This window comes from Emys orbicularis, chromosome 4 (assembly GCF_028017835.1).
Source record: "Emys orbicularis isolate rEmyOrb1 chromosome 4, rEmyOrb1.hap1, whole genome shotgun sequence".
Lineage (NCBI taxonomy): Eukaryota > Metazoa > Chordata > Testudines > Emydidae > Emys > Emys orbicularis.
Window position 1 is genome coordinate 63,886,336 of NC_088686.1, and position 18,514 is coordinate 63,904,849.

The 18,514-nt window shown below is 47.6% G+C and overlaps 1 protein-coding gene across 1 annotated transcript in view; it reads left to right on the forward strand.

The window, feature by feature from the left end:
* TYRO3 (TYRO3 protein tyrosine kinase) overlaps positions 1-16,193 on the forward strand; it is a 56,461-nt gene extending 40,268 nt beyond the window's left edge. Inside the window, exons 12-19 of the mRNA XM_065403855.1 lie at positions 1,563-1,658; positions 3,644-3,724; positions 5,449-5,541; positions 6,381-6,502; positions 6,797-6,906; positions 8,288-8,447; positions 9,948-10,084; positions 15,818-16,193. Of these exons, the coding sequence (XP_065259927.1) occupies positions 1,563-1,658; positions 3,644-3,724; positions 5,449-5,541; positions 6,381-6,502; positions 6,797-6,906; positions 8,288-8,447; positions 9,948-10,084; positions 15,818-16,193 (1,175 nt within the window). The remainder of the gene's footprint in view (positions 1-1,562; positions 1,659-3,643; positions 3,725-5,448; positions 5,542-6,380; positions 6,503-6,796; positions 6,907-8,287; positions 8,448-9,947; positions 10,085-15,817) is intronic.
* The last annotated feature ends 2,321 nt before the right edge of the window (positions 16,194-18,514 follow it).

Here is an 18,514-nt window from a genome sequence, read left to right on the forward strand (position 1 = left end):
CATGCGGCACTGCTGTGCGTCCCTGTTATGGCTTCTGTCCTTCATGGCCTTGGAGACCTTTTCTAATATTTTGCCATTTCGTTTACTGCTTCGGAGTTCAGCCAGCAGTGATTCGTCTCCCCATATGGCGAGCCTCCCGTTCTCCCGTACCTCCCGTACCTCCCGTTCTGTCCATGCTGGAGCTCTTTTGCGATTCTGGGACTCCATCATGGTTACCTGTGCTGATGAGCTCTGCGTGGTCACCTGTGCTCTCCACGCTGAGCAAACAGGAAATGAAATTCAAACGTTCGCGGGGCTTTTCCTGTCTACCTGGCCAGTGCATCTGAGTTGAGAGTGCTGTCCAGAGCGGTCACAATGAAGCACTGTGGGATAGCTCCCGGAGGCCAATAACGTCGAATTTCATCCACACTACCCCAATTCCGACCCCCTAAGGCCGATTTTATCGCTAATCCCCTCGTTGGAGGTGGAGTAAAGAAACCGGTTTAAAGGGCCCTTTAAGTCGAAAGAAAGGGCTTCGTCGTGTGAACGTGTCCAGGCTTAATTCGATTTAACGCGGCTAAATTTGACCTAAACTCGTAGTGTAGACGAGGCCTAAGAGAACATCTTCTGGCCGCTATCATTCCATACTACAGTGCAAAGCTCAATGGGTCTGATTCGCCACTCCCCTGCACCAGTGTTACACTGGTATGACTCCATTGAATTTAATGTCAGTGGTGTAATGGAGATCAATCTGTCCTAATAATAATAATAGAACAGTCTGTAGCATTAAAAATAGCCCTTCAAAATGTGGTACAAACATGAACTAATTAATCAGTATGCGGCAAGGAAGAAATATTAGGCTGCTGTTTACAGATGAGGCACTGAGTCACAGTTAAGTGATTTGTGCAAGAGTCAGATCCAGGATTAGAAATTCCATCTTCCAGTTCTGTGCTCCACGCTCAAAGGGGTGATTCCTTGGAGTGGTGCTGCATTGCTGGACTGGGATGGTTGCAACACATTCCTTTGAGTCTGTTCTTCTGGAGTCAGAAATTGCTCTATTGCCCTAATGCCCATCATATATTGGGTATTATCTTATCCATCCTCATCAGGCACAGGGAGACTTGTAATGTGTGTAATAACAGCTAAGGGCCAGATCCTCAACCATTGTAAACTGGTGCAGCTCCACAGATATTAGTGGAGATAGGCTGATTTAAAGCAGCTGAGGTCCCAAACACCCTCTGGGAAACTGATGCAAGTCTGGCTCCTCAGTGTTATTTACTGTACTCTTGTATCCCACTTGCTTTTGGGGTTACCGAGAGCAGTGTTTCATAGCATTTCCATCACTGTCTCTTTGGCACTGAAAGACCAATTTTCACATGCCTGAAAGTTATTGGCTTCTTGTCTTGCATGAGGCTTAAGGATGTGGGAGGAGCCCTCCCTTTTCCCAGGTCACCAACATATAATGTGGGAATAGGACTGAAGGGCTGGATTATGGGAGCGTGCTAAAGGGCTGGACTCACTGCATGTTCTCATAGAACCTTTTGTCATGCATCCCTCTTTTAATCCTTCCTTCATTTTTCCAGTGGACAGCTTAGGGATCAGTGATGAACTGAAGAACAAACTCAAGGATGTTCTAATCCAGGAGCAGCAGTTCACTCTGGGAAGGATGCTAGGCAAGGGTGAGTCTGTACCAAAACCTGAACAAGACCTAATACACTCTGATTAATGCCCCATCTATTTCAACCGTCACCAAGTCAGGGGAAGCGGTTACAACCCGTTTGTCCCTTGATCATGTTAAACGTGGTTAAACGTTGTAGTTTAGATGGGCACTAACCATCTCCTGCGTTAAAACAATTCAAGGCTTTGGCTTGGTTATGAGGATGTGATTAGGCCGCATCTACACTACAGCTGTTAAGAGTTTTTTAATCAGGTCCCGAGACTTAGTTATAGCTATCGCACACATAAGGTTTTACACAGTACTCCTGGTCCACTGGTATGCAAACTTCCCAGGTGTTTTAAGCTAAGGAATATTTGCTTAAATTTCAGCCATCCCTTCAATTTACAAATGTATACAATGCAACTAAATGGTATGGAAGGAATTCTATAAAAATTGTATTACAATATGCTTTCTTTAGAGTCTTAAACGAAATAAGACAGCACAGAGAATATGAGGCACTTTACAAAAAAACAACCCAAGACCAAAAAATTATATGGATCCAGCTTCAAATGTTCTCAGTCTGGGGCTGTTTGAATGCAGGATTTGGGTTTAAAGCATTATAGGGGTAAGTCTGCAGCGGGATCTGAATTTTACCAGAATTTGAGGGTGTTCAGCTCTAGCGTTTTAGTTTAGGTTAATCACTAGAAAAACATAAAGCATTTAATGAAAAGGCCAGCAATTAATCCAAAAAGAAACCGAAATCAGGCGGCATAGGCAATGGAAAAGGGAGCTGGTTTTCGTTTTGACAATAGATTTCTAAGATTAGATTTAATGCAATTCTCTTCAATCCTGCCTTGTGCTCTGATGATCCCCGGCTGTGTAACAGCCTTTGGTTGCCCTTAGGGACACCATAAAGATGGCTTTCAACCATCTTTTACCCCCCACCTCCTGCCACTTTGGGTCCTGTGACCTGATCTATTGTGCTGTGATTGTGGAATGACCACATACAGCACTGGACATGGCACTGGGGAAAAGCTAGCAGGAAGAAGCTGACTTCTATCAGGTCCTTTCACTTGTGGTGTAGATGCCAGAACCACCTTGCTCCATTTTTTCACTCTTGCTCCAGTCCTGCTTACTTGGCAGCATTCCGATCTGAAACAATATACCTCAAACCAAGTGCATTCGTCTACAAGATAAGTGGTTATGAAATCATGTGGATTTAGCAGCTGGAACTTATTCCATCAGGCAAATCAAAGCTAGACTGAAACTAATGCAAACTGATACATTATATTTGTTTTAAATCTGTGTTATGGTTTAAAACCACTTCAGGCCAAAATTAACATGGTGTAGCCAGCCATGCTTTGTCTACACCGGGGCCTTGTTTCCACTGGAGAAATTTACTGGGGCAAACACCCCCTCGATCGATTGACATGTGCCTCCTGTCCACACACAAGTGCTTGAATAGATTGTTAGGCCAGCTATAGTCAGTGGATGTTAATCCCTGAATTTGCAGAGATAAGGCCTGATTGTGTCTTGGTTCGTTGATGAATCCCACTGGCATGGTCATCTCTGACAGCTGTCACCTTGGAGAGCTTCCTCAGATGAAAGCTTCCTTAGTTCTTCAGCTGAGAGACCCCTCTCTGCCCCAGCCAAGCCTGATTCAGCCTTGCCTCTCTCAATATCCCCTTTCCAGAAATACTCCTCAGCTGTGATCCATGATCCTCCCTCCAACTCTGCACGTCCTCAGTCAGCAAAGGATTGCCAGTTGAAACTGTCCCCTACCTAGCATACCTCCATCACGGTATTTTCTTTCCCTTGGTCATGCTGCTCTGGCCTCCCACGCACACATATGCTCATGGGGCTGCTGTAGGAGAAATGGAGCTGGTAGCTATACTTCTTATAGCTCTTCAGCTCCCAGCTCCTCCCTCCGTGATCCCTGGAGTAAACGTGATGTGAATCATCTGTGCTAGCGCTGTCTCCTTACTGCCTGCTCTGGTTATTCCACAGGCGAGTTTGGATCGGTTAGAGAGGCGCTACTGAAGCTGGAGGATGGTTCTTTCCAGAAGGTTGCAGTAAAGATGTTGAAAGGTGGGTGAAAGCGGGGCCACTTGAAACACTTAAAATAAAATCACTTGGAAAGATTACATTTAGGCTTGGAAGGATTCGATTTTGATTGGTAAATGTCTGTCAACATTGATTTCTTCATCATACCTGCTCCCACTGAGCCTCCTCACTTGTTTGTTAATCCCTTTTCTTTCCCCGTGATCTCTGTCCATTTCGTCTTCTAAAAAATATAAGCTCTTCAGGGCAGGGACCAGACCTCCTTATTGTTTGTACCCCACCTAGCACCTTCTGGGCACCACCAGAAGCAAATAGTAAATATTATTGCTACTAAGTACAGAGAATGCCACTCAATTCCTTGATTCTGCACCATAGTAAGTCCTATGGCATGGACAATTCTGTCAAGTCTACTTGGCCCTACACAGGTAACAATGAAGGGCCAAATCCATCCAAATATATCCTGAAGTAAATGGATGAAAGTCTCTGGGCCAAATTCAGTGGTGAAGTAAATAGTAACGTAAGTTATGTGTCGGGTGTAAGTGACAAAATAGCAGAACGCCCATTGATTTGGCATTCAGTGGACGTACAAAACAAGCCCAACTTCCAAGTTGACTGAGAAGTGGGGTTGTAACTGGAAGAGCAACTACCAGATAAAGCAGATAAAATAAAGCAAGACCTTTTCTCACATACACACACTCACATACTAACCTGCGCCACACCATCCCTGTCACTCCTGGAGCCAAAGTCAGACGTGGTGTAAATGGGTGCAGCTGCCATTGACTTAAACAGAAGTTATGCTTGCTTATGCTTGGAGCTGAGTTTGGTCCCCACTGAATACAAGACTGTAAACAACACTCACTTTGCATTTATTGAATGCCAGATTAGTGCAAGGTACACTGCTTTGCCATTTACAAGCATTTTTCTGACCAGCTTGTAAACCTCTGGGTCTGAATGTGATCTCTCAGCAGGTCTTAAGAACTCCCACCAAATTCAGCAGTGACATAAAGGAAGGGGAAATGACATGCTGCACTGAACCCTTAGCTCACTTCACAATCTGGAATAACAGCAGAAAAATCTAGGAAGCTGCTCCAGATTCATACTGCTGTGATCGGATTAGAAACTGGTCAATGAGTAACTTTCACGCTCCTTAATGTCACTGCTGAATTTGGTCCAAGATCTCCAAGGCTGCTGGTGCCAAAGAAATCATTGCTCCTGAAAATTAAAAGAAGCAATACTGCTAAGAGATATAAAAGCATTGATCTTTTGTGCCACCAAGGTCATGTATTAAATGGTCTCCCCCATTTTGGACTGGGATTCCAGACTATCTAGTTGGTTGGCAACATCTTTAATCCCTTCTGCCAGGCTATCACCTCGCCCCCCCCTTTCCCCCATTATAATTCAGTTCCTTTCTAGCTAATTAATTCCCACGTCTTTAAGCCCCACTCATGATTTCTGTGGCTTCCAATGAAAGCTGTTGCTGAGAAAAGAGCTGCTAATCGACAGGTCTTTGCTCTGCCAAGAATGAAGTCACCAGATGTCCCTGATGTATGCTTGAGGCTCTCTCCCTGTTCCAACTTCTGTTCTCCCCCCACATCCCAGGAGAATGTGGCAGGCTAGGCTTTGTTGTGAAATGTTATCTAATTGTGCGTCTGAGACAATGTGTTATGCCTCACAAAGCAAGCTTCTGATAATCATGTCTCTTAATGCTCCTCTGAGTCACTGAGGAAAAATCTCGTGCTTCTGCCTTTCAGCGGATATCTTCACCTCAAGTGACATTGAAGAATTCCTGCGAGAGGCTGCCTGCATGAAGGAGTTTGACCACCCACACGTTACTAAACTGATCGGTGAGCCAGCAGCAGAGTTCTATGGCACAATGTAGTTCCTCCTGCCTTGCCGGATCCCAAACTGCTTCATAAACTATACACATAAATGTATGCAGACCATGCAACAGCACTGAGATGCAGCCACCTTCTGGAGTGGTGGGCAGCAGCGTTCAATTGGCCCTTCCCATTCTGCGGGATGTGGATGTTGCTCCTTTCCAGGCCTAACGGGAGTTGAAGTGTGTGTAATTATAGACGTGTGTGCACGCACACACATATTTTTAATGCAGCTGTAATTGATTTCTCTTAAACCGTTTCTCCGTTCTTCCTTGGCTTTTGGAAATCCATTCGGCAACGTTAGCCACAGATGGCCTGGCTGAGAAATGGCTTGTGAAAGGGATATGTTAGATGGGTCAGTGGAAAAATAGGTAAAAATAAACCTTTGTTATCCGTCAGATTAGAAACTCCTAAACAATGAGGAAGAAGACAGCAGGACATTTCCTGCCTTGCTCTAAGGCATTGTGGGACATGGGGCAATGCAAGCAAAACTCCGAGTGCTCTGTGGGGCAGGTCACCACCCCCTTTGGAAGGATCCTAGGAACTTTAGGGCCCAGGCCTGGAAGGAGCTGAGTGCCTCCTGAGTTGTGTTGAGCACCTGCAATTCCCCCTGAGGTAGGAGTCTCTGCACCTCATAGGGTCAGGCCCTGAGAGGGAGGATGGCACATGGAATTCAACCCTCCAGAAATGTGGGTGACCGTGTTTTTCCCCAGACTGTTAAGAAGAGGGAGAGACAAGTGTAACGCCCTGTTCAGGATGGATCTGTTTGCAAACTGCTCTTTGCTGTGTGCTCTCTCTCACCCCAGGAGTCAGCCTGCGAAGTCGCCCTAAGGGTCGGCTCCCAATTCCCATGGTCATCCTGCCCTTTATGAAGCACGGAGACCTCCATGCTTTTCTGCTGATGTCCCGGATTGGAGAAAACCCCTTTGTAAGTCTTTCTCTTTGTGCAATCCCTCCCGGGAGGAGGTGGGTTTGGGAAGATCACATTCACACTGGTGCAGGTTTTTATCTCTCAAAGGAACTTGCAAGGGGCTAGAAGGTTTTGATCTCACTGGAGACTCCGGGCTCACAAGGTTCTGAAATGACTTTACTTTGTTGCGCTTGCGTTGAGAACAAGCTGCCTCTCCACCGCCCCCAATGTAGACCGGGGGTAAATGCCCCCGTTTGGCCCTGAGTGACTGGAATGTTCCAGGGACCAATCTAGAACTGTGCTTTCTTGCAGAATTTGCCTCTTCAAACACTACTCAAGTTCATGATTGATATTGCCAGTGGGATGGAATACCTGAGCTCGAAAAACTTCATACACAGGGACCTTGCTACTCGGAACTGCATGTAAGTGGGCCAGGCGCTTTCAGACCAAACAAAGGCTAGGGAGGGAAGGAGGCAGAGCCTTCGTAAGAGAGAGAGAAGAGAGAAAGGGGTGAGAAGCCCCAGGAAGTCACAGGAAGGGGCAGTAGCCTGCCTTCTCCTGAAGGGTTAGCCAGATACAGTCCTTCCCTCCAAGAAAGTGGCAACAGATATGAGGAAGCTAGGACCTGTTAGCCGTGTAGGGATTCATAGATTCCAAGGCCAGCAGGGACTGTTGTAATCATCTAGTCTGACCTCATGTGTAACACAGGCCAGAGAACTTCCCCAAAAGCGGAGCTTTTAGAAAAACATCCAATCTTGATTTACAAATGGAAACTCTACCACAACCCTTGGTAAATTATTGCAATGATTAATCACTCTCACCGTTCTTTCCCATTGGAGGAGTGGCATATCCTCACAGGTGACTCCTAAGATTCAGCGAAGCACCCAAACTGAACCCTATCTCCAGCACTCCCGTCATTGGGTTCTGGGTGTATTTTGCAGGGCTGATGTTTGGTGGGGCGCATGTTATGTTTTTGCAGCATTGTGTCATTCTGATGAGACATTGTCAGGTAGTGATGCGAGGTCACAATACAACGTACTGAGCAGAGAGTGGATTGGGCTGTGATAAGAGAGAGGAGCTTTTAGAACTGCCAGAAAACTGTATCAGCTCTGAGGGCTTGATAATGAAGATGTAAAAACTAATCTAGGATTCCCCAGAGTGCACATGGAACCCTCTGGTGACACGCGGACTCTTGAAATAATTAAATTGTTGACAACTGTGCATGATGCAGCATTGCAGCTTCTCTCTCCCAACCACCTGCCTGCTGGGAGGAAGGAGAGGGCTTTGTTTCTCATCCCTCCTCCTCCCCTGGCTACTTGGGATGGAGTAAGGGAAGGAACCAAACTCTTTTTTAGTAGAACTGGTGTACATCAAAATAAAACCACTTCCAACCCACTAGGCACCTGTCTGCATCTTTAGGCACTTAAATATCTTTGAAAAATTTGGCCCAGGCAGCAGAAGCTTAAGTGCACCGTTTTGCACAAATACTGTGGGGAGGGGAGGCAATTCTCTCTGGACCCCTTTAGGTGGAAGTCACTCTGCTCCCACACTTACAGAGTCGTAGTGACTCCCCTGTTAGTCCCTAGGAACTGTTCTGAGACCTCCAGCCTATTTCACATTGGCCACCAAACGGGGATGACTTGGGGACACTACCAACTCTGGGCCCTGTTTGAGTTGGTGAGCTAAGGCTGAAAGGTGTTCTACCTCATTACAACTGCCCTGAGCTGGCCAGTCTTGGACATATTTCTAGCTGCCTGAATGTAGCCAGTAGTTGCCTTCTTACTCATTCACATTTTCCCTCAGGTTGGATGAGAATATGAACGTGTGCGTTGCAGACTTTGGGCTCTCTAAGAAAATCTACAGTGGAGACTATTACCGTCAGGGCTGCGCCTCCAAGCTGCCAGTGAAGTGGCTTGCTCTAGAAAGCCTTGCAGACAATCTTTACACAACACACAGTGATGTGGTAAGTTTTGCTCTGGTGTTTGGAGCCAGGTCCAACTCCCCTAGAAGCCAGTGGGGATTTTTCCATTGACTTCACTGGACAGTGAATCAGGCCCTTGGTGACAGAAGAGGACCATGTGAATGGCTGATGCCTTGTGTGAAGGGATGGGCACATCTCCCTTCTGGCTTGGATCATGATGTCAGAACTGGAGAATCTGGGAAATGTTTTGAAGCTGAACAGAGCAGTTTGTGGTGCAAATGTGAAAGCGATGAATCCCTCTCTCCTGGCCCTCTTCTTCTTTCACCCCTCGTCATTTCTCATCCCTGGCCGCCTTCCCTCACCTCTCTGCCTCTCTCGTTCCCCCACCCCATCCTTTCTATTCCTCCAGTTTCATCTTTCCTTTCTCACCCTTGTTCTTTTCCCTTTTTCTCTGTCATCGTTCCTTGCCACCAGAAGGTGACATGATCTCACACGCACACACTGGAGTAGCTTTGGCAATGCTGTTTCATCCAGCAGAGCGCTATGTTGAGGATGACACCGCACATCCCTGCCATATTGGTATGTGGATTAAAAGGCCACTCACTCCTTAGATACTCCTCCTTATTACGTTTCACTAAGGAAGTGAGGACAAGCACATGTACCTGGAGCTCCTCTTCCTTTCCTCTAGGTCTTCCTTCTGGTTCCCTCCTCTCTCCCTTGCTGCCTTCTGAGCTGGTTTCCCATTGGCTCCTTCCTTTACCTGTGGACCTGCACTGCCAATTACCAGTTATTGACGCTGCCTCTGAAGAGGTGGCTGGTGATACCCCAGCGGTTCTCAAACTATGGGTCAGGACCCCAAAGTGGGTCATGACCCCATTTAATGGGGTTACCAGGGCTGGCATTAGACTTGCTGGGGCTCGGGGCCAAAGCCCCAGCCCCACTGCCCAGGGCCAAAGCTAGAGGGCTTCAGCCCTGGGTGGTGGGGCTCAGGTTACAGGCCCCTTGCCTGGGCCTGAAGCTCTTGGGCTTCAGCTGTGGCCCCCTCCCCCGCCCAGAGCGGTGGTGCTCGGGCAGGCTCAGATTTGGGTCCCCCCTCTTGGGGTCATCTAGTAATTTTTGCTGTCAGAAGGGGGTCGCGGAACAATGAAGTGTGAGAACCCCTGCCGTACAGCCTGACTGCAGTATTGCATGAGTACTGCCCTCGACCTTGCTGCAGAGTGTGCCCAACGAGTGACTGATGACACAGCTGCATGTATCGCTGATTATGAGAAACAGTCCTCTGCACACAGCAAATCCTGCTGGTTAGACTTCCCCGGGCATTTTCCAAAGATACGGGTCAGAACATACTAAGCCAAAAGTGGCTCATTCCCTTCACTGCCCTAGGCATCGTGGCCAAACTCTACACATCCCCCAATAGCCCCAAATCTGGCGCGGCGCAAGAAGCTAATTAGCTCACAGCAACCAGTTGGAAAAAATAATGCCCCCTGCCCTGGCAAACAGGGAACCTACGATTTGCTAGCTCTGTTTGCTGTTCTGTTTCAGTGGGCATTTGGTGTGACAATGTGGGAGATTGTGACACGAGGACAAACCCCTTACGCCGGCATCGAAAATGCAGAAATCTACAACTACCTCATCAGTGGCAACAGGTTGAAGCAGCCCCCAGAGTGCCTGGAAGACATGTGAGTAACTTGTTCCTTGCTTTGTTTTGACCCCATGGAGAATCCTCTCTTAATGGAGACAGAGAGAGACAGAGACAGCTGGCATGGCTTCTGTTCACAGTCTATTTCTTTTCAATATTTGAAGACACCTGCTAGAGACAGTCATTGGGGTTGCTACGAACTATAAAGGGGCCAGTTTCTCTGCTGGCATCACTCCACCGAAGTCAGGGTAGTTACACTGGCAGCTAACTTGGTCTGAAAGCTTGGACAGCGTCAGCACTAGAGAGTTTTGCCTCCCTTGCGAAACTATACCCATGTTCCTTGAAACTCACTGCTACCCACCTCCTCCAGGCCAAAGCCTAAGCAAAGAGATGGGCCTCATGCCATGCCCTGAAGGTCAGGAGATTAATAATCTGACATAACGATGGGGGAAGCATATCTCAGAGCAGAGGACCCTTTATTGCATTTTCCCTTCAAAGCTAGGCACTGTCATCAAAAGCATCTCTGCTGACTTCAACTGCAGTTGGCAGAATATATAGGAAGAGGGGGGGCCTCTCAGGTAGCCAGAACCTGAGCCATGTAAGGCTTTATAGATCAGTGTCCACATGTTACACTGTGGCTGGAAATGACAAGGAAGCCAAGCCAGTGTTTGGAATATCCTCAGATCCTGCAGCTAATGCCACTAGGCAGTCACATTCTGCACCAGCTGTAGCTTCCAAATGGCCATCTCCACACTGCATTGCTGGGTGATGAAGTGTTCCCTCTTCGTAAAATTACATGGAATGTGTGTATCCGGATCTTTCACTCTATAGATGCTGGCATAAGCCCCCCAGTGCTGGAACAGACTTCTGCCTAGATTGAGCTATCAAGCTGGAGTGAATCCCTTGGGGCTGAAGCAGTCTTTGTAGTTCCTTAGCTCCAGCCCTAATACATGCTGACCAATCAGTGCCCTCTACCTGACTCAAAAAGGAGTCTCAAACAGAGCCACCCAGAGGATTCACGGGGCCTGGGGCAAAGCGATTTTGGGGGCCCCTTCCATAAAAAAAAGTTGCAATATTATAGAATACTATATTCTCGTGGGGGCCCCTGCGGGGCCTGGGGCAAATTGCCCCACTTGCCCCCCCCCCCCCCACTGGGCGGCCCTGGTCTCAAAGCTGGTAGCAAACACTGCCATCTTTCTCAGCTCCAAGAGGATTACTCCAGTGCATTTCCTAAGGTAAAAGCCTTTTCATTCTGGACAAAGGCATTTGAGAAGAGGAAATGAGAAGCCATCCATGCTGAGCACTCCCAGCCATTGGTTTCTACTTTCCCATTTTTCCTTGAGCATCTTAGTACAAATAATATATTCTCCATTTAACCCTTTCACTAGCTGCCCTATAAGGTCTCCATGTCCTCTGTGGCAGACCACTCCATCACACAGCCCAGCTCAGGGGACGCTTCTGAAAATGTTGGCTTTCCCCTCTCTGTCTCGCTTTCCCCTAAAGTGGTGCCTAGAGAATGATCTGGAGGAGTCCCTGTTTCACGGAGTTGCCTGTCCCCCACGTTGGCTGTTCCACATAAGGGAATGCTCTGGGCTCTTGTTAGTAAGTCATTCACCTTAGTCTTCATGGCAGATCACTTTTTGACTGTTTCCTAGCATTTGTATATCTTTTTGTCAACCCATTGTTTGACTCTGGCAATGAAACCAAAATATACAGTGAATGTGGCATTGCAAAGTAGCGAGCAAGTCAGAGTAACCAGGCTTTGGTCAACTCTTCTGTACGGCGTGTTTGTATAGTATGTGGGCCTGCTTCTGACTGGTGTAAATCAGGAGTAAATGCCATGGAAGCCAACTGCTCCACTGCAAAATTAGTAACAGGCTCAATAAAGTGCTGTCTAGCTAAGAGTGAGAAGAGTAAAAAATGCCATCATGCAATTCTATATTCTTTGTTTCTCAGTGAGCCCCATATCGGATTGTTCAGTTTACAAGTTTACAGGTCTATTTGTTTTGGGCTGCTTTTCACTGTAAGATCACGCTCTCCCGGAAGAATCAGCAACAATAAAGATTCTGGAATAGGAATTTAGTTGCCAGCTTGGTGGGTGACTCACAAAGAAGAATACAAGAGATCTGGCTTTTTTCCAGCTAAATGAGTTCTGGTGTGCTGATGACACTAAGAACTTGTTTTGTTCCCAGGCTGAACAGAGCTGAGTTAAGTATAAAACACATAGGACCTGATTCTGTATTCCTTACCTGAGTAAAACGCGCACTGAAGTCAGAGAGAGTTTGGCCTGATTGAGAACTGTGGGTTCTGATCCACATGAAGCAGATATGTGACAAAGATCCCACTTTTCAGACTATATCGTCACCCTGGCCACCCCACAGGATCTAACCCTTGGAGTATCTGGGGTAAGCTAAAGGTGCCTTCCCCAGTAAAATCCCCACAATAAGGGGCAATACCACCATTGCCTGCCCTCTGGAGGGTGAATCCTGCCTGGCACAAAAGGGCCAGCCTAGCTCTGGGAGGTTTGATGTATGCCTCTCTGCAGTGAGTTTGGCCCTCGTTCTCTTGTGCTGCATTGTAAGAGGGAAGAGCTCCTTCCTGGCCGTCTCCCTTTGTCGGCTGTGCAGTAGGTCCAGTGCTTAATTTGTGCCAGGGCTGAGCCCCGGCATCTCTGGGCTTGGCAGTTCATAGCCCCGGCACCTCTGGGCTTGGCAGTTCATAGCCCTGGCACCTCTGGGCTTGCTGTGACAGTTATGAAAGTAAAACAATTGTTTGAGCCCCGGCACCACTTTCAGTACAAATTAAGTACTGAGTAGGTCTCATTGGAGATCTCTGTCTCTGACCACTGCAGCAGATGTTTCCCAGGCATGTCTTGCGCTAAGTGAGAAGATGCTCTCTGGAGAGTAGGGAAGCATGTGTGTGCCATGTCTTCAGCACGTACCAGTTGTAAGAGGTTATTTACCAGCCCTGAAGTGGGTGGTCAGGTTTGGGATCTATTTGATTGCCTGGTCAGTTTGACTAGGACCAAGTTTTTCTAAAAGTTCACAAACTCAGGATAGTAGGTCACGGTTTTATTTAAATAAAGAGAAGCAACCATGTGATCCCCAGCCTCCAACTCTGTTGGCTCCCTGTCCGTTTCAGGACCCAGTTCAAAAGCCATGCTTTTATTTAAGAACCTCCATGGACTTTCTTTATCCCATTTCATGGATCTCATCTTCCCTCCTCACTTTCTCTGCTCTTCTAACATGACCTAGCACTCCTGGTGCAAGATCTACAGTGCCTGCATGGAGGCGTGCCTGGATGGAGGGGGCCAGAGTGGGGAGGGGGGTTGTCAGCCGGTGAAGTGTAAGAGGTTCTCCTGCTGAGCCACAGTCAGGAGCAGAGCTAATAGCTCCGCTCCTGACTCTGACCTTCATCCACTCTGGCACTCATACAACTTTGCCTGTAATGACTGAAGCTCAATTGCTACTTGACCTCAGAAAAAGCTGTCTACGTAGCATGACTGGTACCGTGGCTGATAAATGACTGATAGAGTTTTGCATGCAGAGGTGGAGTGTGTCACAGCCATTCTAGGGGGAACACACAGTAATCCTGGTAATTTTTTTCAGAGCAGACAAGGCCATTTTAAGTTCAGTTATTCAAGCAATAAAGACTTTGTTTCTTTACAGCCCTCTGAACCAGAATAATAGTGCTCATGTTACATGGGGATGGTGCCCTTTACCAATCAAGTTGGCATTCCATCATAGTAATAGTAATAGCATGGGTGGCAGGTGAACCCCAGGCTCGGGGAGGCTAGACCCCGGCCCGGACCACACCTTCTGCCTGAGGCCCCGCCCCTCCTGCAGGAGCACAGAGTCCCCCCCACCTCCCAGTGTGGCAGCCAGCCCCACCCCCAGGCTCTGTGAGCACCCCCAGCCCTGGAATGCCAGGCAGGTGAGTAGGCGGCGCACCTTCCCCCACCCCCCTGCCCAGCCCCAGAGCACCGGATGGGTGAGTGGGCGGCACAGGCTTTCCCCCCCCCCCCCGCCCCAGAGTACCAGGCAGGTGAGTGGGCGGCACAGTCTTCCCTCCCCCTCCCAGCTCTGGAGCACCAGGCGGGTGACTGGGCAGCACGGCCTCGCTCCCCTAGCCCCGGAGTGCAGGCCGGCCCTGATTAGCCCCCCAGCCTGGGGTCCCATCCATGGGGGGGAAGAGCCCCCTGCAGCACAGCCCAGGAAGCAGGAAGGGGTCTGGGAGCGAAGCGTGGGCAGGACCACGCAAGGCTGTTTGGGGAGGCACAGCATCCCCCTGCCTTCTATACCTGCAGCCCATGAATAGTGGATGGGTTCCATTATGCCCGAGGAGCTGAGATAACAAAGTTTAGATAGAACCTTTTAGAACTCTGACCAGAAATTGTTGCTCCTAAAAATCTGGCTTCTATTTTGGTTTTGGTTTTTTATTTTTCCTCCTCACGGTTTTATCATTTGATTAGAATCTGGAACAATAAAATCTCTGATCCACTGTTGAGAGTATAAAACACACACTATTGAACAAAGAGCAGTGGTTCTCAACCAGGGGTCCGCGGCCCCCTGGGGTCAGTGAGCCCTTTCAGGGGGCCTGCAGGGCCCCAAGGCTGAAACCCAGTGCCCCAAGCTCCAGCGCTGAAGCCAGGAGCGGCGCGGGGCTGAAGCCATTTCCCTCCCCCCCCCCCCAAGCTGGGAGCAGCTCCTGAGTGAGTCAGGGGCTGGAGGTGGCGCTCCCTCCATGGACCCCGCTGTGTGGAGCTGGCTCAAGCCCTGCCAGCCCTTGTCCCCCAAAATAGAAGTTAAACTATGCCCAAGGGTCCCCTGGCTTGGAGCCCTGAGTTCCCCCCCCCTCAACCCCCGCTGGGCCCTGGAGTTTTTATAGCATGTTGAGGGGAAGAAAAAGCTTGAAAACTCTTGCCGAGAATAAAAATCTATCACTAACCATTGCATTTATTCGGAGTTCTATTCATGCCAAGCAGCATCGGTGGACTGATGCTCTACCAAATCAGCTTTGTCTGACTGGCCTTTTGATTTTGATTTTTGTGTGTGTGCGACTCCTGAAAAACCTGCTTCTTGGCAACAATCATTCTGACCAAAGTGAAAATACTCTGGAAAATGTGAGGAGACTAGGAATTTGATACTATTGAACATACTGAAGGCAAATCCTCTCACCCTGTGCCAAGCCTGAGCAAATGGCCTTTGTGTCAGGGAGTTCTGGAGAGGGATGTGTGCTTTTTATTTTTTTATATTGTAGCTGTGTCAATTTACTACCCAAAAAAGCATCTAACTGCTTCTAAAACGTTCTAGTGACACATCTAACTCAACCAAAAAATAAGCATCCAGAATTCAGATTTGACAAATGCCCTTGTTAACTCTCCAACACACCAAAACTAGAACTCTCCCCTCCCCATCACCCTGCTTTTTCCCACTCAACCCACCCCAGAGAAATCCTAGGACTATTCACTGAGCGCTGTGGGTGACTCCTCTGCAGATCTGGCTGCTTGAATTGCCTCTGTACACAGAGATTTTGGGGTGGTATAACAGAATTACTCCCAGAACTTCCACTGGGATAGGGTGGAATTGCATGCCCCCCCATTATGGCTTGTCGGCACAATTGACCCCTAAAATGGTGGTTGTACCATGTCACTGAGTGAAGAATTGGGTCCTGTTTTGTTGTTAGTGGCGTTGCCACATGATTAATGGGCCGGGTTACTTTGCACACAGACCCACTATATTTTTCAGCTCTCTTTACTCTGTTTGCATTGCAGCTATGATCTCATGTGCAGATGCTGGCATTCTGAGCCCAAGCTACGCCCTAGCTTTGGAATGCTGAAATTACAGCTGAAAATGATTCAGGGGAGAATGTCCATGCTCTCGTCCAGTCAGGATCCTTTATATGTCAACATTGGGGAGGCCAAAGAGACTTCTGGGAGCAACCCTGCCCTGTACACTTCATTTAGAAATTTGGACAGCGGAGAGAACATTGCTGGAGCAGCTGCTGCTGTCACTAGTGACTATCGCTACATCATGAGCCCCTTGTGCCTTGGAAATGACGTTGGAAGTGAAAGGCATCCCAATGCAGCTGAAGGGGAGGCCAGGAGCCTTCTGCAGGAGCTGGAGTCAGAAGGAGAGAGAAGTTGTTAGCCTGTAAGAAAAAGACGCTCCAGTTCTCTACAATGGGGTGTGTGCAGCTGTATTGCCATGTCGCACTGCTTTCTAAAGCCAGTTAGAGGATGTTTTTAAGCCGCATGGGTAGCTATAATTAGGGCTACTTCTGTAGCTAGCACCATCTGTGTGGGCTGCTGTTGCGAACTGCTCAGAAAGATCAGAAATCATAATAACCCCTTGGACTTTTGGGGGGTAGGATTAAAGGTCGATCGCATCCAGTGGGAGTAGGTTCAAAGCTACAGCAACCAATGAGTGTTTGTTTGCTCGGCTAATTCTCATTGGCTGCCACCATAGAGTTGAATGCACATACTAGTCCATCAGTGCTCGCTATTTTGTGGATGCTTTTTCAATTCTGGCTGTGTGAGCTTTGGACCAGTAGATCTGGAAACACTGGCGAATATTTACACTGTCGTTCAGGACATAGGGGAAGAAAAGCCCCCTTGTGTTCACTCAGCAGTACTGCCTAGACCTGTTGCCTACCTCAGTGGTTCTCAATCTGTGATCTACGGAGCTGCTTACATACAGTGATAAAACAGCCAGTGTTTTTCAAGCAATGACACTTGTTGCTAGAAGTAGCCCTGCCCAGGGCTCTCTTAGAATTTCCAGATGCTTTTGTTGAACAACTAAACTGAAACCAACGAAAATCCAACACCTTTCTCCACCCTGTGCACCTGTTTTGTGTCTTTCGTTGTCTTCTGTTTGGTATTAATGCAGCCCTGATCAAATGTGCAGCTGCTGTAAAATGAGTTGGTGGGGGCAACCATGCAAGAGGATAGAACCATACTTCACAGGGAAGTAAATCGAGCACTGCAGTGGAGGCTGGCAGCAGTACGGGGAATCCCTCCTCAATAACATAAAGTGGAGAGGAAAGAAACAGCGCAGATACAAAATGAAGGCCGGTAACCATGCATTGACTTCAGCAGAAGCAGGATCCAGCATTTGCTTTATTGCTTTATTTTAATCTTCTCCCTTAACTGTCCCTTTCTTACCTTTTTTATGTAACCAAGCACTGTAGGTGCCACTGAAAAGGTGTGGAATCGTTGGGAGCAAAGGGATCAACAAACAGGGGCGCTGGAACAATTTGTATAGTGGGGGTCTTGAGAGCAATTGAACCAAACTGTAAACCCTATATATGATGGAAACCACTTCAAGCCAGGGGATGCTGCTGCACCCCCAGCACCCCTAGTTCCAGCACCTATGTCAATAAGGGGATATCTGTCTAAAAAAAGCAGTCCTCACTATGAAAAAAATTGAGAACCAGGGGCCTTGCTGATTAGGAGGTCTTCAGGCATCTGCAAAGGATCAACCACATTGGAACATATTCTGTTTATCACTGCAGCCTTCCAGCGAGGGAGAGATTCATATTACAGCTCTCTCCTCCCCCCCGAAATCAGCATGTCGGATACGTTATAATTGCAAACGGTCATGTGTCTTGTTTTTTTAAATAATGTAATATTTTAATGTAAATGAGCAAGTGTTTTGTATAGCAGTTCCCAGCACTGCCAGAGACGTGCAGTACACCTTACCCCGGTTGTCTGAATGTTTACAAGACCAGGATCTAGCTCATTTGACTTCCTGTGCCCTGAAGAACTTTGCAGTATCGTGCGTCTTGGGCTTCCACATTGCACTCCCCTCACAGCGAAATGCTGTAAAATTTAATGTTTATACTTTGAAATGAAGTGCTAAAGATGGGACCAAGCTGCAAAATTCAAATCCAGATCTGGAATACGAATACCCAAACTTTGCCGACTATGATTTCCATTTTACCCGTTGTAAGGAGAGGTGCTGATAGCAAAATTCAGAGCCACATTCGAGTCCTAATTTAGAACAAAGTCTGGTGTAGTTGGCACTGGGGTTTTGAAACGCAAAACAACAATGTCCTAAAGCTGCCTCCCAGAAGTCCCACACAATAGACTGCACCATCTTATAGACCAGGAAATGTAGGATTTTTCTTCTTGATTTAACTGGTATACAGAAAACACTGGTTATAAGTGAGCAAATAACACATAACAAAGGGTATTGTTTTACCACAGTACCTGTGCAGGTACGTACGTGTGTTTATTGTGAGAGCTGAAGGCCACGTTCCCTGCAGCCAGCTGGGAAGTGGAGATGTACCTATAGAATCTAACTTCTGGAAGCATCTCATTAGTTTTTATTCTTTTTTTAATAATAAAACGTGTACTGTGTCCGAGCCCCAGCCTTGTGTCTACTCCATCTCACAACTGGTGATGTTTTTCTTTAAGGGCCTTCTCATTCAAATGAGGCACTGATAAAATTGGTTGGCCTCATACATGATT